The sequence below is a fragment of the Leishmania panamensis genome, assembly GCF_000755165.1.
Source record: "Leishmania panamensis strain MHOM/PA/94/PSC-1 chromosome 10 sequence".
Taxonomy (NCBI): Eukaryota; Euglenozoa; class Kinetoplastea; order Trypanosomatida; family Trypanosomatidae; genus Leishmania; species Leishmania panamensis.
Window position 1 is genome coordinate 23,076 of NC_025855.1, and position 21,605 is coordinate 44,680.

The 21,605-nt window shown below is 56.3% G+C and overlaps 6 protein-coding genes across 6 annotated transcripts; all 6 read left to right on the forward strand.

The window, feature by feature from the left end:
• Positions 1-40: 40 nt before the first annotated feature.
• On the forward strand, positions 41-805 carry LPMP_100070 (hypothetical protein; the record flags this gene model as incomplete). The annotated part of the gene is made up of 1 exon (XM_010698427.1): positions 41-805. One exon carries the CDS (start codon positions 41-43, stop codon positions 803-805), a length of 765 nt encoding a protein of 254 aa, XP_010696729.1.
• A 1,126-nt stretch (positions 806-1,931) lies between these two features.
• On the forward strand, positions 1,932-3,119 carry LPMP_100080 (hypothetical protein; the record flags this gene model as incomplete). The annotated part of the gene is made up of 1 exon (XM_010698428.1): positions 1,932-3,119. The coding sequence occupies one exon, from the start codon at positions 1,932-1,934 to the stop codon at positions 3,117-3,119; it is 1,188 nt and encodes a 395-aa protein (XP_010696730.1).
• A 1,195-nt stretch (positions 3,120-4,314) lies between these two features.
• On the forward strand, positions 4,315-5,445 carry LPMP_100090 (hypothetical protein; the record flags this gene model as incomplete). The annotated part of the gene is made up of 1 exon (XM_010698429.1): positions 4,315-5,445. One exon carries the CDS (start codon positions 4,315-4,317, stop codon positions 5,443-5,445), a length of 1,131 nt encoding a protein of 376 aa, XP_010696731.1.
• Positions 5,446-10,571: 5,126 nt separating this feature from the next.
• Positions 10,572-12,839, forward strand: LPMP_100100 (hypothetical protein; the record flags this gene model as incomplete). Its single annotated transcript, XM_010698430.1, has 1 exon — positions 10,572-12,839. The coding sequence occupies one exon, from the start codon at positions 10,572-10,574 to the stop codon at positions 12,837-12,839; it is 2,268 nt and encodes a 755-aa protein (XP_010696732.1).
• Positions 12,840-14,557: 1,718 nt separating this feature from the next.
• On the forward strand, positions 14,558-16,879 carry LPMP_100110 (DEAD/DEAH box helicase, putative; the record flags this gene model as incomplete). The annotated part of the gene is made up of 1 exon (XM_010698431.1): positions 14,558-16,879. The coding sequence occupies one exon, from the start codon at positions 14,558-14,560 to the stop codon at positions 16,877-16,879; it is 2,322 nt and encodes a 773-aa protein (XP_010696733.1).
• Positions 16,880-20,226: 3,347 nt separating this feature from the next.
• Positions 20,227-21,327, forward strand: LPMP_100120 (hypothetical protein; the record flags this gene model as incomplete). The annotated part of the gene is made up of 1 exon (XM_010698432.1): positions 20,227-21,327. The coding sequence occupies one exon, from the start codon at positions 20,227-20,229 to the stop codon at positions 21,325-21,327; it is 1,101 nt and encodes a 366-aa protein (XP_010696734.1).
• Positions 21,328-21,605: the final 278 nt, after the last annotated feature.

A 21,605-nucleotide genomic window follows, 5' to 3' on the forward strand; every position in this document is an offset into this window, starting at 1 on the left:
CTTTCCATAGCCGCCTCTTCGTTTTCTTCTCCCCTAAGCGATGTCTCACGCCGTTGATTATCTCGTAGCAGAGTACCTCGCTGAGGAGCACCCGAGCGTGGCGAGGGCGCTGCGGAAGGACGCGCCGTCCCGCTTCCCGTTCGGCAAGAGGAACCTGCAGGAGGTCGTGATGGCGTATTGCGTGCAAAAGACTAGCCCTGCAGCGGTGGACAACAACACCAGCTACAACTATGGTGATGGGGCCCACCACCCACCGCAGAAGGCTGCAAACACGTTGTCACCAACGCCAATTCCGAAGCCAGCCGTGGAAAAGGCGCAGGTTGCCAACAGTAACCACGATGACGAGTCAGTGAAGAAGCCATCGACCAAGAAGACGTCGCCGAAGGTCGCTCCAAATAAGGCGGCCGTAGACACCGATAGCTCCGACGACACCGAGCACGTTCCAAAGAACTCGGCGTCTGGCAAGAAACCAGCAGCACCTCACGCAACGGAAGCGCCAGCGCGGAAGGCGGCGAGGATGGAGTCAGAAGACGCAGCACAACGCACGCCTCATCACCTCAACGAGAATGGCACCTTCCGCCGCTTCCAGCGCATCGACCCAACCAAAGTGACGTTCCACGCCGATGTCTTGCGCGACAACCGCCCAGGTGAGGAACACCTTGTGCTGCGTCAGAATCAGGAGATGATGCGCACCAAGGGTAAGGGCTTCAATAAACTAAAGCAGAAAAACAAGGGAAAGTTTTATGGCGCTGGCGTTGACTTCAGTGTGCGCGCCTATCAGTTCCCCGACAGTGACGACGAGTAGGTGATTGTGTTCACGTGGTCTTAGGTGCCCAACGAAGACGCAGGCAATAAAGGAAAGGACCACAAGTGAGAGAAAGAGAAGGGCAGGGTGTGATGCAGCTGCTGCGCCTATAGCGACATCCCTTACGTTTGCTACTGTGATACCGCTCTGTTGCATTCCATTCACAGCTTGGAAGCCTCGACAAAGCGAGTGCGTATGTGCACGTGCCTGGCTCTCGGTCGCTCGCTATCAATTGTGTTCACCTGCGAAAGGGTGGACTCGTTATGTTCTTCCCCCTCCCCCCATGCCCCGTCTCTTTCATCATCACCCCACAACTGCATGTGCTGTTTGAGTGGCGCCCTTTCACGTCTTCCCAGTCTTTTCCCACGATTAACATTCCCTCAACGCCGATAAGCGTCACTGTGTGGGAGGCGAAGAACCGAAAGAAAGAAGAAAGCGCCACTAAGCGCTATTACTGATGGCGCTGCCGCTGATGGTACAGTTGAAAGACAGGGCTGGTGTGGCAGCTCTGCGCGTGCGCTCACGTGTGTGTGTGCGTGTGCGTGTGTGTATCAGACGACTGAATGAACCTGTCTGGATCGACGCGTTTCCCTCTTGTCTGTTGGCAAAGAGTGGAGACGTGTGGCATGCATGTCTGCACCTCTCCTTGATGGGTTCCTGTTGCATTGCGGGCTTGATCATCAAGCATCGCCTGTCTAGTGTGTGTGTGCGGGTTTGCGGCTATCTTCGTGATGCGCCACGGCCACACGCAGCCATAAGGCACGTTGTGTGTCGCAGCAAAGTACTGCCACTCTTATTTTCTTCTACTCTACATTTCCTCATGAACGTTTTTTATTTTCCATTTTACTTGGCTTCCCCACCTCCGCTCCCTCTCACAACTTGTCTTCATGTGCCGCTCCCTGCCGCTAGGCAGCCGCACAAACGCTGACGTGCACGTCCTGCTCTTCTTTTGCTTCTCACCCATTGTGACCTCTGCCCAATCCGCCCCGCCTATGCCACCGTGACTGCTGCAGCCAGGCAGTTGCTCTTTTCCCTTTTCCACACACAACCGTCCTACAGCGTATGCGTGTGATCCGTCATCGGTGGCCCACGCATACGCGCGTACACACGCATACCGAGTCGGGCGATGGAGGGAGCCGAGACAGGTGACAAAATAGCGCCGGCGACAGCAGCACCTCTGCTTCTGCCCAACCGCGCGCCGAAAGGTGTGCGGGTACGGAAGACTGCGACACTCAAAGGCCACAAGGATCGTGTCTGGTGCGTGCGCTGGTGCCCCACGGCCCCTGTGCTCGCTTCCTGCTCAGGTGACACTACCGTCAAATTTTGGGGCCGCGGCCGGTCCGCGGAGAGCGACGATGAGGTGTGGACATGCCTCGGTTCCCTGGAGGGGGAACATAGCCGTACCATTCGCCACATCAGCTGGAGCCCTAGTGGTGAGTACATTTCGTGTGCTTCTTTTGACCACACGGCTAGTGTGTGGCGGCGCAACGGTAACGACGCCGAGTACGGCTTCGAAATCGAGGGCGTTCTGGACGGGCACGAAAGTGAAGTGAAGTGTGTCGAGTGGGCGACCGACAGTATGCTTGTCACGAGCTCGCGTGATCACACGGCGTGGATTTGGGAGCGCGTGGGTGAGGGCGAGTACGAATGTGGTGGTGTCTTGACAGGGCACATACAGGACGTTAAGCACTGCCAGTTTGTGCTTCCACACAACGATGGCGACACGCCACTTGTCGTGACGTGCGGATACGATGATACAATCAAGGTGTGGTTGGAAGGGCACCACCAGGATGACTGGCAGTGTGTCCAGACGATAACGGCGCACGAGGCCACCGTCTGGGCCACAGCCCTCCAGAAACTCGAGGTGCCAATGGAACTGGTCAGGGCATCGCACGCCAATCATGCGCTCCTGCCCCAGCCCTTGCTCTGCAGCTGCTCAGACGACCTACTCATTATTTTCTGGAAGCGCAACGCTGAGGGCAGGTTTGTTGAAGCCGCTCGCACCTCTGGCTTTGCAGAGCGCTCTTTATTCGATGTGGATTGGGCACCGCACAACTCACCAGTGGTAGCGTGTGCCAGCGGTGACAACAGCTTCTCGCTGCTGGGCGTTTACGAAGATGAAGCTGGCGTGCACGCCTGCACACTGGCGCATGTCGCAGATGCGCACTTGGCCGACGTCAACAGCGTCAGTTTTGCTTCACACGGAACCCTGACGGCGTGCAACGCGGAGGGTGAAAAGACAGGCGCACTATTGGCCACTGCTGGTGATGACAGCGTGATCCACATGTGGACCGTGTCTGCGGAGATAGAGTGAGTTAACCGAAGCTAAGAAGTGAAAGTAGTATGGAAAAAGACAATCGAGAGGGAGAGAGTGATGGAAGAAAAGAGCAGTATGTTGTGGATGTATACTACTGCCGCTCTGCATCTTCCCGCTGTCTTCCCTGTACGTCCCGCTGCCGCAGCATCTCCTCCACGTGGTATGCGAGTAGAATATGACGTGGATGTGCTGCCTTGGTGTGCATTGTAAAGTACTCCTCTGCTATGCCTCTTCGCCCACCTCATCATCCTCACCCATGACAGCCATCCACTTTCTTTTTATCCTCCACTACGCCGTACAAAGAAAAGCACCCCTTGTCCTTTCCCGCAACCACCTTCAACGCGGTCTTTTGCCTCTCCTTTTGAGGCCTCGCCTCGATACACATTTTCGCTGTTTCTGTCTGTCGGTCGATCATCGTTCCGTGAATCAGCTTTGGTGATCATCGCCTACTCCCGAAGCAACCCCTCTTTTTCCTCTAGCCTCCTTTTCCTCCATCAACAGGCCATCGTCTCCTGTCCCCTTACCACACGCATTCCGCACTCTTCCACCTTGCTGCAGTTGCACACACACGTATGCAATCACGTACAAGGAGCCAATCTTCCCGCCTTGCCATCGTCGCCGCGTGAATCACCGTACCTCTCCCCTCCTCTATACATATTGATTACCTTTCTTTTTAGCTTCATAGACACCCGCCTGCTTTCTTTTGATCATCACTTCATCTTCCACCTCCCTTCCCTCACCCCTCTCTCCTTCCTCCTGCCGGCGCCCCCTCTCCCCTCTGTCCATCTCTCCGTATCCGCTCTCTACCTCGGAATCTTACACTACCTTTCACACGCAGGCACCACACACCGACACGCACACACGCACGCATCCTTCAAGCTGCACCCAAATTCACTCCCCCACCCCTATAGATAGCTGTATGAGAGTACCCTCTTGTCTCTCCCTCTCTCTCCCAATCCAGCTCTACCCCATTGCACTGCAATCGTGCGTATCTGCACGTAGAAGTACGCACAAGAAGCATCGTTGTTCCCCCTCAATACACGTAAAAATAGAGCACTTTCACTTACTGACTACGACCTTTCTTGTTTCCCCAGCGAACAGATTCGTGTGTCTCAGCGCCATCCAGCACAGGACCCTCCCCCCGCCCCGCCCCATACACACAGACGCCCACACGAAAGCGCATTGATCGAGAATGTTCCAGACATATCCGCTTGCGGACTGCACCCGCGACACTATCCAGGCCATGAACCAGTTGCATGACCTTTCGCATGGTGGGTCGGCGATGAAGTCCGCCAAGATAAAGCGACACAACCCGTATGCCAGCAAGCTGCTTGCCCCAGAGGACTCTGTCGAGTACAATAGCATGTTCAACTCCCCACTTTCCTCCCGCCAGTCCCCACTGAACTGGGAGGCTCGGGCCTTTGACCCGTCGATTATGTACAGCGGCATCAGCACGCCGTACCTCACACAGTCGCTCGCCAGTCTGCCGATGGAGCTGCATGTGCGCCGATCGCTCTTCGGCGACAGCACAGCTGCTCTCCCGGGCAACTCCCCCTCAGGTGCGTCTACGGAGCTTGGCGACAGTCGCGCGCAGGTCACCATTGCGCCGGTGGCGCAATCATCTGTGGCGGCGCCGACGAAAAAGACACTGGGAAAGGTATACGTTGGTGGCTGCCCCCTTGTTGTACCACAGCATGACAACGAGGTGACGGTGCAGCTGCGCCACAGTGAGGCTACCTTCGTCATCCCCGACATCTACAGTCTCATGGCGTTGGAGGAGGAGACGCGGGACATGGTAGGGATGCCGGTCATCGTCGAGGGTGACCGAGGCGAGGATTTCGGCGTGATTAGCGGCATGGCCAAGGCAGAGGCCGCAACGGGAACAGCCGCGCCATCACCCAAGACGGAGGAAGATGCGGCGGCAAAGGTGTCACCAAGTTGCTCCGCAAAGCCATTACTCAAAGTGCTGCGTGTCGCCTCCTCACTCGAGGTGCAGAATAGAGAGGCACTCCTGCAGCGTGAAGCGGAGGCACTCGAATACTGCCAGGCCTGCCTGCAGGAGGTGCAGCTGTCAGTACCTATCACCATTGAGGGTGTCGTCTTCCAGTTCGACCGCAAGAAGCTCACTGTTCGCTACACGAGCAACGCCTATGTGGACTTCAATGATCTGACCCGTATGCTGCACAAGAAGTACAACTGCCGCATCTGGATGGACCAACTGAACCGCGATACGGTCAACACCGAGAAGCGCAGCCGCCGCGGCGAGCAAAGTGGGAAGAAGGGCAACCAGCATCACAGGGGAGCACCGAAGCGCCGTGAGTAGTAGTGAACAAAGAGGTAATGCCGATGAAAAGAGAGAAGGGTGAGGGGAGTGAGACAGCGGTGGCGCATGTGTGAAGTAGCACAGTTGTGTGCTCGCGCACCCAACTGTGGCTCTCTTTCTCTCTGCGTGTCTCAACTGCGACGTTGTGGTACTTTTGTCTCTACGCGCAGTCTTCCTCCTGCTACCTCCCCCCTCCCCCCCATCATGCCGCCCCTGACTGCGGCGCTGCGCATGTGCTGAGTTGAGTGTGCTTCTTTGATCCGTCGAGACTAATCGACGCCAACCACTGCTTCTTTCCATACCTTATCGCTATCGTTATTATCATCAGCTTCACGTGTGCCAATGACGCTGGGCGTGTTTTGCTTGCTCGGTGTCATATTGTGCCTCTCTTCGCTTTCGGTATTATGTCGCTCCCCTCTCTCTTTTCCCACCTCTATACACCCCTGATTACTCCTTCCGCTCTTGCTTCCTCTTTTCTCTCTTCTTGCTTCATACGCGGAGTGCTCTGTTCTTGGCTACTGTAGTAAGTCGTGCTTTCTTCTTACCTTTGGCATTAGATCTGTTTCACTCCCCCTCTTGCGGATAGGTGTAAGACGCTTGCTTGTCCGCGTACGTATTTCTGTACGTGTGTGTTGTTGCTGACGGCGGTTTCTTTTGCGAGATTTCTCCTGCTCTCTTTCTTCGCTCGTATAACGCGGCAAAAAGGGGCGCAGAAAGGCATACCTGTAGCTTCTCCTTCTCCCTCTACCTTGGTCTTGGGGTTTTCTATCTGCTTCGTACATGTGCGTGTCCGCGCGCATCTCCCCTCTTTACTGCTCTCACCCGTCCTCTTCTTCTGTGAGATTTCATCTTTTCCTTTCGGTGCTCTCTTCCTTTCGGGAAAATACACACAGGCAAGCACCGAAGTCAGCACGTCTCGCTCTTGCCACTTTTTAATGCTGCGCGTCTGTGCGTGTTGAGTCTGCTGGCGAGCGTGGCATAATCGGAAAAAAGGGGGGAACGTCTGTACACATACCCACGCAAACGGCTCGCCCCCTCTGTGAGTCTCACTTCAAATACCCCACATTGCATGCTCGTACCCACACTCACATCCCTTTTCCTCTACCTTTTTTGTTGTGTTTCTTTCTGCTTTCTCCTTCTTTGCTTCTCCTCGCGTGTACCTGCGGGCGTGTGCGAACGCCTTGAATGCTGTAGTTGTCTGCGTGGCGCTCATAGATCTGTGACTTTCTGCTCCCGTCCCGCTATTACCACTCACCATAGTCACTCCTATTTTATTTATTTTCTTGCGGCGTTGCGTGTTACCGCCTTTCCTTGGCCCCCTTCCTCTCTTCTGCACTGTGCGTGTGTGTGTGTCGCTACCTACGTGACCTTCGCTCAGGTTGGTCGGAATGTCACGCCAGGTTTCCTGCCTCCCCCCACTCCTCCATGCCACAGTCTGTTGTTTTCATTTTGGTTCCGTGTTTAGTGTCAGCCGTGCCGCTGATGTTGCGCGGCACTACCGAAGCCCCTCTAGCCGTTGCTGAGGTGAGGTCCCTCTTCACGCTAGGCTCCTCCCTCCAAACGTACATGAGGGCAGACACTCAATCGCGCTTCTGTTTTTTTCTTCTTGTATGCATCTCTCTCGCTCAGGCACAGACGCGTACACGCACCATTCATAGAACAACGTCGATTACGTTTTGTGTGCTATTCCTATTTTTGCCTTTGTTTGCCCTCTGAGCTCAACTTCTCCGTGCGCTTTTCTTTTTGTTGGAGGGAGGGCCTTTTTTTTTCCCACCTACGTTACCCTCCCCTGGTCGCGATTAAGAACGACCTCATAATACGTCCCTTCACCAGTTCGAGCTGTCTCTGTCTGTCCGTGTTGACCTACCTGTGAAGGCATTTTTTCCCTTGTTGTTTTCTGTCTTTGCTCTTCATCTCTCTCCCTCACTCAGTGATGGTGGTTTGTGTGTGACTGTGTGTGTGTGTTGTTGTTGTTGTTGCTTTCTTGGTACTTCCGTTTTATTATAATTATTAGCTGCGTTTCTCTCCCTGTGTTTGAGCACGCGTGCATGGGGCTGGGTGTGGATGTACATTGCACAGCGATAAGGAGATGCGCAGAGAAACGGGGGGGGCGTTAACACTCGCCTGCTGTTTCTCGTTACACTCTTTTCTATGGCTATCTTGTATAGCATATGGTGGCGCTCTCATTAGATGTAGAGGTGCAGGTAGCTTTCTACTGAGACAGGTACCACCACCACCACCCCCTCCCCACCCAGACACAGGGTCACGCCAAGCACACGTCTCTCCCTGCACAGACACAGTCACCGATGCCCAAACGTGGGCTGCGCCATGTAAACTATGTTTTCTCTCTTTTTTCTTTTCATTCTAGGGATGTCGCCTATACCCCTTGAGAGTCATAATGAGGATCTCATCATGCACGGTAAACGAACGGGGGAGGGGGGTGCATGCCTAAGGAAGAATAGCTACTGACCCTTTGCGAGTTGTTTCTCGATTTGCTCTCCTTCACGGCAACGTACTCTTTCTATATTCCCTACTAGTCGGTAAAGTATGCATCCATCTTCTACGCCTGCGAGGTTTGCTTCATGCACGTGCGTTTCCGTCTGTATGCGCGTGTTCGCTTCACGCCCTGTGCGTAAGGCGGGGTGAGTTGGAGCAAGTGACTCTGCCTAAAGTCTGCTGCACTGCTTGGGCGAAGGAAATGGTGTTCTTACATACACCCAGTCACCTCGTTCTTTCCTCCTCTACCCCCTCCCTGGCGTGAAGGTCGAACTGGTCCGACAAACTCTGCTAAGAAGCTCAACGGTGGAAGGCTCGCAGCCCAGCAGACACGAGACGCAGAAAAGTGCAAAACGAGCATCACTTCTGTGCCATTGTTTGTTTTTCTTTCTTCCTTGCGTCTGTGTGCCCGTGTCGGGCTCAAACTCCTCCGCAGGAGAGACCCACGCATGCCGGTGCACGATTTCTTCTTATACACGACAATGCGTGCGTGTATGTGTATGTGTGTGTGTGGGAGGGGGGGGGAAAGCAATCTTGTCGGGCTCTGGGTCACGGGCTGGGCATGAAAATAAGCACCCCCATTCTCTCTGGGTTTCTCTCACTCCACTGACTCTTTTCCAGCTGGCCCATTCCCGTTTATTTTCCTCGCTCGCCTCCGGCGTTGCGCTTGCCTCCGGGCTTTCTCTCTCTCTCTATACATTCCTACTTTTATTTTTCGCTCTGCGTGTGTCTCTCTCTCGCTGCGTTTCAAATTTCATCCCTTTTTTTTTTATGCTTTCTGTGTTTCGCTTTGGTCTTTGAATGTGTGCGATTCTTCCATTGTTTCAGTCTGTTTTACCCCTCCCTCTGTCTGCGTTGTCGCCACGACGATGCACACGTGTACCTGTCTTGTGCGAACTGGTGTGTTTCCTTCTCTCTGTAGGAATTCTGCGTCTCGCACTGTGCGCCTCCGCTTATTCTTCTCCGCCTTGTTTCTCTGTCAATCCCTCCAGATGCGACTCCTCTTTACCAAGAACACACTCTCATACGCAATCACTTCGCAGGCGACGCAGACGCCCGCACCCCGCGCAGATGCACGTGCCCGTGATGCGAAAACAGAGGACAGGCGCTGAACGCGCTCTCCGTTGGGTTTTTGGCTCATCATGCGCGTCGTATTTCGATTGTTCACTCTCTGTTCTCTCTCTCTATTTGCTGCTGCTCTCTCTTCTCTGCCTTCTTTCTGCCTCGCTGTGCGGCAGAGGACGTGGCGGAGCAACGCTGCAGCGTCGAAGGAAAAAGGATAGCAAGAAGATATCACCTTCGTCAATCAGCCCTCTCGTCCCTGGGCTCTTGTTTGTCTGAGGGTCGACTGTGTGTGTGTGTGTGTGTACAACGACCCATCATGCTAATTGCCCGATGTATTATACTTTCTTGCTTTAGTGCTCGCGTTTTCAACTGGTGCGCTGCTCATTTGTTGTTGCTCGCCTTTCTTGTCGGTGTTGTGTTGTCCCTCCTCCCCAGTTTCCAATGTACTGTTGCCATCGACGTGCTTTCTCTCTTGGTGTGGGTGTGTGCGGGTGGGTCACAGCCAGCCCAGAACGCCCACGCACACGCCCCGTCCCACCTTTCTCGTCTGTTTGTGCTGCCGCTTTGGCCGCCGTTTCGCTTTGCGCGTCAAACTTCCTCTACATGTGCCTTTTTCCTTTTAATGATTTCTTTGCTTCTCGTCATATCTATCACGTGCACGTCGAAGAACAGCGCAGAGACCACAAGCACCTAAGCACACTCACACGTCCCGAGTAATTTGTACGCGTGCAGGCCCGTGTGCGTACGTGTGCTTCAGCTGGCTGTGAACACAGGCAGGGCAACAATCGGGATAACAAAAAGAAGGAGAGAATGGATGCTGCCGCATATCTGCAGCATCCACTGAGCACGCGTAGTGCCGGCGTGACTCTCTCTGCCCAACCCAGTTCACACTCTTGACGCTGAGAAGCTACACAATACACGCACGGGCCTCGGCGATTCGGTCACAAGCTTGCGAGGGGACCATTGCCGGAGCACCCGGCTTTTCAACCGCCAGCTGTTCATCCGTCTTGTCTGCCTGTCCATGTCTCTGTTCGGGGAACAGTGACACAACACAGATCCAAAGATGCAGTATATATGCCCTTCCATGGCGACTGAACGTATTTCCTCTTCGAACATGCGTGTCGGAGGGGTGCATAACTGGGCCATCAGCGTCGCTTGTCTCTATTTTTCACTACCGCATCTCTCTTTTTCTTCTTCTGTGTTGCGCTTACGCTGGTACACGCACACAAGGGGGCATCGACTGCGCTTACTCACTACGGACATATCCTCTTCAGCATCTCGTCCTCTGCCTCTCCAGCTGTAGCAGTCTCGTATCTCTCTTCTTGTTTTCTTTTTCGGCATTCCTTCTTACGCGGGGAGGGGGGAGGCGTGCGTGCGTGCGAGAGAACGTCTGCGTGCGTACGACATTGCCTCTGGTGTTTTGTTTCTCTGCCTCGCCTCGCTTCCGTCTGACACCTACGATTTCTCTTTTGGCACTTTCTTTGCCTTCGGGCCTCTCTTCGGTTATACCACACACGAAGGCCCAGTCTGGAGCTGAGGCACACCAATTTGTCGTCGACGTAACGATGCCTCACGAGACGCACGTGCTGCGCTTCAAGGTGGTCACGGTGGAGTGTCCGACCATGCCAACTGGCCAGCAGTACACTATCATGTACCACCGCGGCAGAACCAGCCGCTCCACTCCGTGCTACACTGCGCAAAGTGGTGTGGTCAACTTCGCCACTATGCCGGAAGGCGCAGCGCTAGTGCACTTCAGGAGTGGCCACGGCGGCATGCGCTATGCCCCTAAGTACATCCGCTTCATGGTGGAGGAGTACACGCGCGGCCAGCCCCGCCGGCTGGTGGGGGAGGCGGAAGTGGACTGCACGCAGGTGCTAAAGGACTACAGCTCGTCCGGCTCAGGTATCCTCACCGTCGTCTTCCGCCTCTATGGCAACGCCGCCAAGATGCAGATTGCGATACTCGTGTACCCAGAACATGCCCTTCCTCTCTCCTTCGATGGGCTAATCGACCCAAATGAGGCAACTGTACTGCCGCCGCCGCAGTCGGTGAAGGTGATGAACCGCGGCGAGGCCATGATGATACTGATGGGGCTGGAGACGCTGCTCGAGCGGCGGCGCACGATGGAGCTGGAGGGGCAGAAGAAACCGCAGTCTCGCGAGGAGAAGCAGCTGGAGGAACTGATCAAAATCCGCAAGGCCCTTGTGAACTCAGAAGGTCTGGCGACAGAGGTAATCAAGACCCGGTGTGAGGAGGTGGTGGCCATGCAGTACATCGCTCACGCCCGGAAGTACCGCAACAACTTCATCGGCGAGACTGGCGCGTACCTCCGCGAGATGGCCATCAGCAATGGCGATGACTTCATCAGCGACGAGGGAGGTAAAAAAGGCACAACAGTGCTGGAGCAGCTGAATCGGGTGAACCACAGCATTGAGGATGTGCGGGACCAAGTGAAGAGGCTGAAGGAGGAGCAGATCGCGCTCGACCGCATTCAGCCCAAGACAGACCTGACGGAGGACGGGCGCAAAAACCTCGACAAGGTGGCCGCCCTTGAGAAGAAACTGCAGCTGCTGCAGCAGTCTCGCACAGCGCTAACGGACGCCTTGAAGAAGCAGGCCGCTAAGAAGGACACCCCACTGTCCAGGGAAATGGCTGCCATCAACGCTCGCATTGCCGCACTGAATGCGGAGCAGCAGCAGATGACGCCGAAGATCCAGCACATGATGGAAGTGGCCACTTCACATGTGGTGAAGTGGGCCCGCAGCAAGAACCCACCTGAGCCGGAGATCAGGAATCGCATCAATGTCCTGCGAGACACCAGTGACAAGGATCGCGACATCTTCGACGGCCTCCTCGACGACGCCGGCACATCGCAGAACTCGAATGAGCCCACCACGCTGGCTGACATGCAGCACAAGCACGTGCTGAAACTGCTCAAAGGACTCGCTGTCACCGCCCCGCCACCGACCGCCCATTCAGCCGCCTCGTCGTCCTCCAGCTCCGGCCACCGCACCCCACAGAACGTCTTCGATGGGGCGGGCCTGCCCGCCATGGGTGACTTCAGCGTCACCAAAAAGGTGGAGGAAGAGGAATCTGCCGCCAAGAAACCCAACGCCATCGCGGAGTCGGTCCGTGAAGACTCCCCTACGCCTGCTCGTGAGGACCCGCTTAAGCCCTCTGGTCTCGGTATCGACATGTTCTCGTCGACGCCGGCGTCAGCTATCGCTTCCACCGTCCAAGCAGGGCTTCCCTCGATGGGCGATTTCATGCACTCTTCGGCATCGCTGAGGCAGCAGGGGCTGGAGCCTGTGTTTGACTTTGGCACCGTCCTGCAGGCGGCCTCGGTTTCCCCGCAGATGGACAGCAACTTTGTGCTGGAGCCGCAGAGATCCGAACAGCCGACTTCGAGTTTCGCCACCGCACCCCCTGCTGTCACAAACTCCTACAATAAGAAGGACGACCCGTACTATGACGAGATGGACGACTTTACGGTGCCAGCTGGCACCAACAACGCCAAAAATTACGGCACTGTAGAGATCGTGGGTGACTTTCCTGACTTTGGGAATGATGGGAACTCATCAGTTCGCGCCGATCGTGACATCAGCTCGTCGCCGGGCTATGCCGCGCCGCGCCCGACTTTCGACTTTGGTCCGAGCGGCGGAGGCGATGAGTCGAGTGGGATGAGAGGCATGGCGTTGCCAGCCGAGGCTTTCTCCTTTGGCGCCGCGGCTACAGATGCACCGTCGGCGAACAACCGCTCCGATCGCTCCGACCACTCCGACGACCCGTACAGAGGCGTCACAAATCTGCCAACGTACAACTTCGGCAGCTGAGGTGAGAGCACAGGCGCCGTTGTCGCATTGAGGATGCGTGTGCGCCTGGCGGGGATGGGAGGTGGGGGACTGCTGGTCGCTGAATGCACTAATCCGTCTCTTCTGCCTTCTTGTCGTGGATGGCGTCGGGTATGAGGTGCCCGTCGATCGTTTTTTTTTTTTCATTGAGCTTCTTCGGTTTTGGGGGGCTGTCGCTTGCGGTCGTTCTTACGCCTCTTAGTTTCTTCGCACGCATGTACTCGGTGCTCGTCCTCTGTCTGTGTGCCGTGTAGCAGCTCCATGTCGTTGCAGTATGACACCATTGCTGCTTCCGCCGTCACACAGACTTCTTCTAGAGACACTTCTTTTCTCTCCTAGTACAACTTGCCCCCTTACGCAAAGGACAGTCGTCATCTCCCGTGAGAGCACCGTCGTACAGAGTGGCAGGGACACAGTCAGGCTCCCCCGCCTCCTCCCCTCTTCTTTTTCTGATCAACCACGCGATTTGTTTTCTTGTCTCTTGTAGGGTTGGCGGCTGGAACGCAGTTACCTGTGCTCGATTGATCAGCGATGCTCTCTCCACCTCTAGGGTCTATCGTTTGTGTGTTTGCTAACTAGGGAGGGGTGTGCACTGCTATGCACTACAGTGCTCACGATGGGGAAGATGAGGCATGTAAGTCAGTAAGCCGCCGCTTGTGGCTGCTGCGTCGCTCGTTTCCCTTTTCGCTTTTCCTCTCACTATCTTGCTCGCCCCACCTTGACAGCCATGAGACACTGTATTGCTCTACTATGTTGAAGCATGCGTATGGATGCGCGTTTCTTGTATGACTCACTTCTGTTGATGTTTTCCTTTTTCTCTTTCCTTTGTGGCTCTTGGTACGTGCGGCAGCGCTGAAGCTCGTCATCGGCTCTCCTCTCTCTTATTGTTGGCTGTTCTCTCATCACCACATGTATGTGGGTTTAGACAGCGGATGTGTTTTGGGCTCGATTAATCCGATCGAGCGTTTTACGCCTCGCATGTCATCTGTGCTCGCTGTCATTGGCTGAAGGACGACAAAGGTGAAAACACCCCCCCCCCCCACACACACACACACACCCACACACACACACACACCACATACACCGGAGCAACGACGTAAGGAAATCGTACGTGACGCTGCGAATGTGTCTCGCCTACCACATCTCTCTCTCTCTTTCTAGAGGCACGCACTCATCACGGTCGTGCCTGTGTCGCTTTCAATTCCTCTACGTGCTCAAGTGGGCAAAGAAAGAGTGAGCGAATGCGGTGTTGGGCGCGATGCAACTTGTGCAAGCTGCTCTCTTCTCGTGGCTGCGTTTCTGCGGCGGTGTATGCGCAGAGACCCACATGTCGTCGAGCAAGCGCTGCTCTTCTTCCTCTTTCCACCTTCTATCGTCTCTTTCCTCTCCCAACCTTTCTTTTTCCCACTCTTATCGATCGGATCGTGCGTACTCGAGCTCCGCTTCTCCTCTCTGTTGGCGGTTGCGTCTTCCCTGTGTTTGTGTAAGCAGAGGGGGGGGGCAATGCGTCATCTGCCATGCTGACCCCTCTCTTCGCCGCTGCGTCTCTTTCTCGCACGCGCCATACAACGACGAAGGTGCGGAGAGAGGAACTTCAATCAAGACACCGCACCAGTGCTTCCTTCGTTGTTCTCTTTTTCTACCTATTGCTAACAAGGCAAAGACGAGCTGCACCCAGCCGTGCGTGTTGACGCAGGCACATGCATAGACACACGCACAGGATGCGCGCACGTGCTCAGCGATGCCTTCATGCCGCACTGCGCAGCTTCCGGTCTGCACTCATGTGCGGCGCGCGTGAAGCCCAATGCCGCGGCTTTGTAGACACACCCGTTGCCGGTGAGACCGTTGTCTCGGGCATGACGGTGCCCAACGTGTTACCGCAGGGCTTGACTGCCATGGGTAACCCCACGCCGAACGATATCTACTCCTCGTACGCGTACCCGCTCGACGTGTGCGACGCTTCCTTCAAGCTGTACGAAGAGTCCACCACGTACGCCGAAGACGACACTAACCGCATCTTCGCCTCTGCCACGGTACACAGCTACGACCCAGCCATCCTCTTCAGCGATCTGCGACCGCAAGAGGCGCATCGCGAGCTGCCCAACCCCACCGGCGGCCTCGGCGCTGGTGAATCAGGCAATTCGTTGCTGGCAACTGATGACCCAGAGGCAGCGACTCGACTAGCGGAAGATGAAGAGAGTGACGCCGTGATAGTCGCCGGACAGAACAAGCAAGGTGCGGCTGCGATGGCTGCGGCGATGCTTGACTCGCGTCGCCCCGCTGACGGCATTGCCATGGTGCCGGCCCACCCGCTTCCAGTTGTCTTCCCACGGTCAAACGGGCCGCCGCCGCCACTGCGCTTCAAGAAGTTCGGCCCCGGAGATGTGCACCAGACACCCGCTGGAAAGTGCGCACGCCAGGCGAAGTGTGACAACGAAGAGGACGCTAACGAGACCCTGTGTGGTGAGGTTATGGAGAGCGTACGGCACATTGAGTCGTACAGCCTGCAGCACAGCATTGCGTGGCGGATCCAGGTGCTCGATGAGCACTGCAAGCCCACTCCCATAAAGCACTTTCAGCACTTCCGCGAGCTGATTGATGTGCTACCGGCGCGTGCATTGCAGGGGCTGAGTGAGTCGGGGTTTACGCGCCCAACACTCCTCCAGTCAGTCGCCATCCCGCAGCTCATACGCGGGTGCGATGTCGTCGGCGTCACTCCCGATGGCAGCGGGGTGACAGTGGCCTATGCCGTGCCGTCCCTGGCGGTGCTCATGAAGATCAAGGCCATGGATGCCGCCAGAGAGCACGAGCGGATGGCGAAGGCAGCAGAGTCCTCGTCCTCATCATGTGGTGACGTTGTGGCGCACCCCATTGTGGTTGTCCTCTGCGCCACTCGCCAAACGGTGCTCCGGACAGCCGCGATGTACAGCAGTCTTGCTGGTGAAGACGTTCGACTCGTAGCAGCTTACCGGCCCGTGGGCAGTGACAATGAAGATTATGAGCGGATCGCCATGTGCAGGAAGGAGGGCTGCGACGTGATTGTTGCCACGCCGGCTTGCTTGACGAGGATGGTGAGCGAGGCCCATGTCGCCCTCGATCGCGTGCACGTGCTGGCAGTAGAGAAAGCGAACCATCTCTTGGTGGTGAACCCTACTCCGGACGGCCGCACAGCGATGCAGTACGTTGAGGACATAATGCGCGCCGTGAAGGGAAATGGCGTGGCGCATCAGTTTTCCCTGTGGTGCGCTGAGCTGGAGCCGCCCATCGAAACCCTCGTGCGCAAGTACATGTCGCCACTCACCGGGACGGTGATGGTGACGCGCGAGGAGCACACGAACGTGAATGTGCGTCAGATCTTGTACCCGCTGTCAAGCCGCGATGACCGTATCACAGCTATCCAGAAGCTGTACGATCAGGGCATCATCGTGAAGCGCGACCAGGTGATGGTGTACTGCGCCTGTCGCGAGACCGTAGAGGAAGTGACGAGGGAACTGATTAAGACGCTGTCCGCCCCGTCGTCGATGGTTCGGTGTGTGCATAGCGGCCTGTGCTTTCGCAAGCGAAACGAAGTCTTCAAGGCCTTCCAGCAAGGCGACGTGCGCATTTTGGTCGGCACAGACGCAGCGATGGAGCGGCTATATGTCGAGGAGCTTGAGCACGTCATCCACTATGACCTGCCTGCTCTCACCGAGGTCTACGTGCAGCGTGTTAACCAGGTGGGCCGCTCCGGTCGTCAAGGGACGTCGCACACCTTCCTCATCCCTGGCGACGCCCACGTGCCGATCATTACAAGGTTTGTGGAGAGGCAGACGGATCATGCACTCAACGATACCATTTGCAAGATGGTCGCTGACATTGAGGCCGCGGGCGCTGAGAACAGTTGGGACGCCCCGGTGCTGCGCATGCAGAACCACGCCGTGTCGAAGACGACAAGACGTGTGCGCGGGCGGCGAGCGATACGGCAGCGGGCAGAGTCCCTCTCGGATTTCGCGTCGGCGCGGGACAAAAGCCCGGCGGGCTAGGCCGGCTGAAGTGGGCGGGACGATGTCGCAACTGCTGAGGTGTCGGCCTAAGCCTACCACGAAGGACTTGGAGGTAAAAGTTATACGTGCGAAGCGCTTTGGCACACTCCCTAGTCTTCCTCTCCTTGAGAATATGCAATGCGGCGCTGGTCGGCAGAGCTAGTGCGAAGAAAAACATCAGAGGAGAAGGAATCAGCGCTGCATCGATGGGTGTGGAAGGGGTGGATGCCCGAGTGTCGTTGCTGCTGCTGCTGCAACAGCGGCTATCAGCCTCGCGCTCTGCTCTTTTCCTTGCTCTCCAGCTCGTTGTGGGAGAGTGTGTCCGTAGGCGTTGTGTCCCACCAGTATTTCTTTGCTTTCACAGTTTTGCTTCCTCGTCTCTCTCTTCGAGGAAGGCAATGTGCTTTGATGGTCGTTGCATGGAAAAGAGTCTGTGCGCACTCAGCGCTTGAAAGAGTGGTGAACGGCGAGGGGCCGCTAAACGATGGCGCCTCTGCTTGGAGAGCCGCAGCGTCCCACTCATCCTTTTATGTGCGCTGTATCTCGCGCACCCATGGAGAGTTTGGTTGCGGAGGTCGTCCTGTGCTACAATGGTGAGATGGTACGTGTGCGTGTGTGTGTGCGTGGGTGTGTGTATCGGTGTCTTCCACTTCCTGTACAGTTTTTACTTCCGTTTCACGCTGCTTCCACCGATACCTGCGCACGACATCGGCACTACGCTCTCATCTCTTCCTCGCTTCCCCGCCTCTTCGCTTCTCTACCGTGTACGTGCACTGCCAGCATGCCTACTTCAGCACCACCGCATCACCCATCACTGCCGTTGTGTCCAAAGCCGGAAACCCTCCCCCTCCCTCCCCCTCTCCCTCCCAAACAAAAGGGAAAAACTAAAAAGTAATTCTGAAAGAGGCACGGAAAAAAAACGCGCATTTTACGTCTCTTTGCGGCTCCCGCTCTTCGCTTTCCTGCTCTTTTTTTTCCCCCAGCCGATCTCCGCCTTGCGACCCCTTTCCTAACCTTCGCAACTCCCAGACACGCCGAGCACTCGGTCACGTAACTCCTCAGCGTCTTCTAACCCCACACATGCCATAGGGGAGAAGCACTGAGGGACACACTGCAACACACATACCCTCCCATACTCGAAACACTCTGTTTCCTTGAAGCGACGCCGGCAGGCAAACACGTAAGGATTTCATTCGCGGAGAAAGGAGGCAGGGCACATCACAGTGTAAGAGAGAGAAAAACTCAGAGAACGCATAGAAGCGTTGCCCTACTTCTCTTCCTCCACAACTTTCACTCCTGTTTCCCTCACTTTCTCTTTCGTCTCTTTTTTTCTCTCTGTTGCCATCTTGTTCCGCCTTCTCCCCTTTGTTTCTGTTTTCGCTTTGCTTGGACTGGAGAGTTGCCAGTGCGCTTGTGTGTGGGTGTGGGTGTGTGTGTGTGAACGTCCCCTCCATCGTCCTGGACTTCCTTTTCCCTCCTGTCTTGATCTTTTTGCTCCACGTATAAACAACAGCTCCCCCAAGGGACTACACCCCCTAGACACCCACCAATCATCAAAGCCCTCTCCCTCTCTTTCTCGTCGTGGGCTCAGCACCGGAGGACTCCACGCACGCCTTTGTAAGCCGATTTGCTCACAGAAAGGGAAAGTGACAGCAGCAACAAGACACGAAAACCCACTCCCCCCCTCCCCTCCCCACCACCAAAGTCAATCGCCAAACTGAGGAGTAGACAAATAGAGATCGTAGCGACTACTTCAACAGCACTGCAGACGACAAGACAAGCGCCAGAAAATAAAGGAACACCACTACCCACTGTGCCCTACTCACTACGCCCAAAAATTACCTCCGCCTTTTTCTTTTCACAGCGTCTTTTCAGTTTTCGTCTCGGTTGGCCTCTCTGTGGCACTTACTTGACCATCCCACACACACCCTTCTTCCTCCCCGAACCATTTTACTGTGTTATTTGCTGCTGCTGCTGCTGCCTCCCCCTCCCCTCCCTCCCCCTCCCCCTCCCTCCCTCTTTCTCATTCCGCAAGCGATGCCTTTGACGCATCCAACCATCCATTCATCCATCACTACCGACAGACGCACCGGCACTGCGGGCATCTCCTGTGTGCTGTGGTCGGCTTGTGCTTGCCTAAACGGGGAAGAACAGTAGCTCTCAAGCTTCACTGCGTGCTCGCCTCCTTTTCTTTTACCAGTCCCCCAGCATTTCCCTCCTCTTGTCCTCGGTTACAGGAAAAGAAGGTACACTTCTTCTTAAGTGTGCACGTGGGCACCCGTGTAGCATCAGGAGTGGCGCTCACGTAGTGCTGAATCGTCAGCAGCCATACACACGCACCTTACGTGAGGTAATCTAGGACTTCTCTCCCCGTCGCTGGCTGCTCTCATCTTTTACTTATTGCCCTCCTCGGGAAGTCCATACACCAGCACACTCGCGCATTCCCCCCTTTTGGATTCATTAACGAAGCCCTTCGCTTGTCACTGCCCGCGCACCGTCTTGGACCGGGAGTTCACGCCTCTCCTGCTCCCTCCTTTTCTCTCAGAGCAGTGGGAGGCGGCTCAGCTTCCACGGGTGGGGGAGCAGCAGCAGGCAATATCAAGGCAGACACGTACTCCTGCACCAACGCGCACATCACAGTGAGGCGATAAAGAGCGAAGGCGCCTGCACTGCCGTTGGCTGCAGCTAAGAGGCACATTATATATTAGCGCGAGGATAACGAAACAAAGACGGGGAGACGACAGAATTGGATTAAGGCAGCCCTATCCACCCCGCCTCTGCCCCCTCTCGCTCGTGCGAACAGAAAGGAGGAATAACGAAGACACTGACCCACACGTCGACTGGTGCTGCTTCGGGTATTATTCGGCCTGGGGTGATGGTGAGGCTGGTGCGCTCTCCTTCCTCGTCTTTCCCTCTTACACACGGATCTTCGTTGTAGACCTTTTTTTTGGCTCGCGGGTTTCCCCTGTGTGCGTGTGCCCTCCTGCGCGAGGAAGGGGGCGACTACGTTTCGCTTCGCCTTCTTTTTGTTTTGCCTTATCAGCGTCTTCTTAGCCTGAGACTTGTTTCTCACGTGTGTGTGTGTGTGTGTCTGCGCCGCTGACTATATTTTCTCCATCCACAACGCCGTCCTGCTTCACGTGCGCGTCTTTGCCAACTGTCTCACCTGACTTTCCCTTTTCCTTTGCAAGCTTCTCGTGTTGTTGTGCTGCTGACCGCTTTGCCATTGCTTCTCCGTGTGCGCGCGCGGAGAACAGACGGTAATTTGGTGGTGCAACCTCACACAGCAGCGTTGTAGGCACAAAAGGCTAGATCTGCACAGTCCAGTCGAGAGAGAGAGACAAAGGATGAGCAGCATGGATATGCAGCTGCATACCATGACGTACGCTACTGCCGTGGAATCGGGCCCCTTCGCCACCGAGGACGTCGTATCAACGAACGTCCACCCGACCCACAACCACGACGCCACCACTACCGCTCTTGGCGCCCACTCCACTTTGTTCAACGCGCTAGCTGCGGTAGAGGAAGACGAGGACGAGGACGGGGAGAACAGCAACGACGTGCTGCTGCGTCTGCTGAACGAAGTCAGGGCGGTGGAAAGCGACGGTGATGAGGGCGAAGTGGAGGTAATTGACAAGGTCTCTGACGAAAATGTCGCTGACCCGCTCGCTCTCCATCACGGAGAAGAGTTGGCGAAGCCGTACATACCACCCTACACAGCAGTCCCCCGCGGCGGTGCGGCCATGATCGCCGGCGGCTTCACAGTCAAGGGCAACGCCTCGTATTCTTCCGCCACCAGCCTGCTCCCTCCGCCGCCGCCGCCGCCGCCAGCGTACAGCACGCCGAGTATGGGTCCGCGCAGCTCCTATGCGAACTGTTACTCAGGCATTCCGCACCTCTCCACCACACCCGGCTCGAAGCCGCCGCCGCCGTCCTTTGCGGAAGCCATGGCAACGACGCACGGCACCCCTGCCTCACTGGTCAGTCTTTCGGTGCCTTCACAAGAGTGCTCTCCACTGCTGGCCAGCTACGTCCCACCCATGCCCGCAGCGCCGCAGGAGACGGTACTACTGCGCAACAGCAATGGCGTCTTCTTACTGCACCCCATCTCCAAGCCGACACCGCCGTACACCCCACCGGCTGGCAGCACATCTCCCCCGGTTTCCCCACTGCCGCGGTACTCGCTGCCACCGGCCGCCGCATCTACGCTGAACACTTCCGCCGCGAACAACTTCCTTGGCAGCTCCATAGTGCAGGGGTGTGCACGGGCATCCAGCACCACCGAGCCCCCGCATTACGCGCCATATGGTCCCGCCGGAGGCAGCCCGTACCTCGGCACCGCTCTTTCCTACTCGCATGGCGTGGGCTCGATACGTGGCACCCCGTCCTTCGGGGCTGCACCGCCACCGTATGCGACTGGGGCGCCTCGAGGACCGGCGGCGCGCTGAGCAAACTTAATGATCAAAAGACGCATTATGTTTGGGGCAGCCGCCTTCTCCACCGCTGGAGCGCGTGGCAGTGGTGTTCGCTAAGGCGGACATGCTTGTGCCACGTGTAATGGTGCTCACGTACCCTCCTGCGCAGACACACGAGCGATCTCCCTACAGCGGGTGGTGGGCTGCCTACTGTGTTTGTTTTCCTTTTTCGGGCCCTGTTGCGATTTTCTTTCTTTGCCCTCTCTTGAGATGGTGCCAACCTTCCTGAGTTCCCCCCCCCCCCATCATCT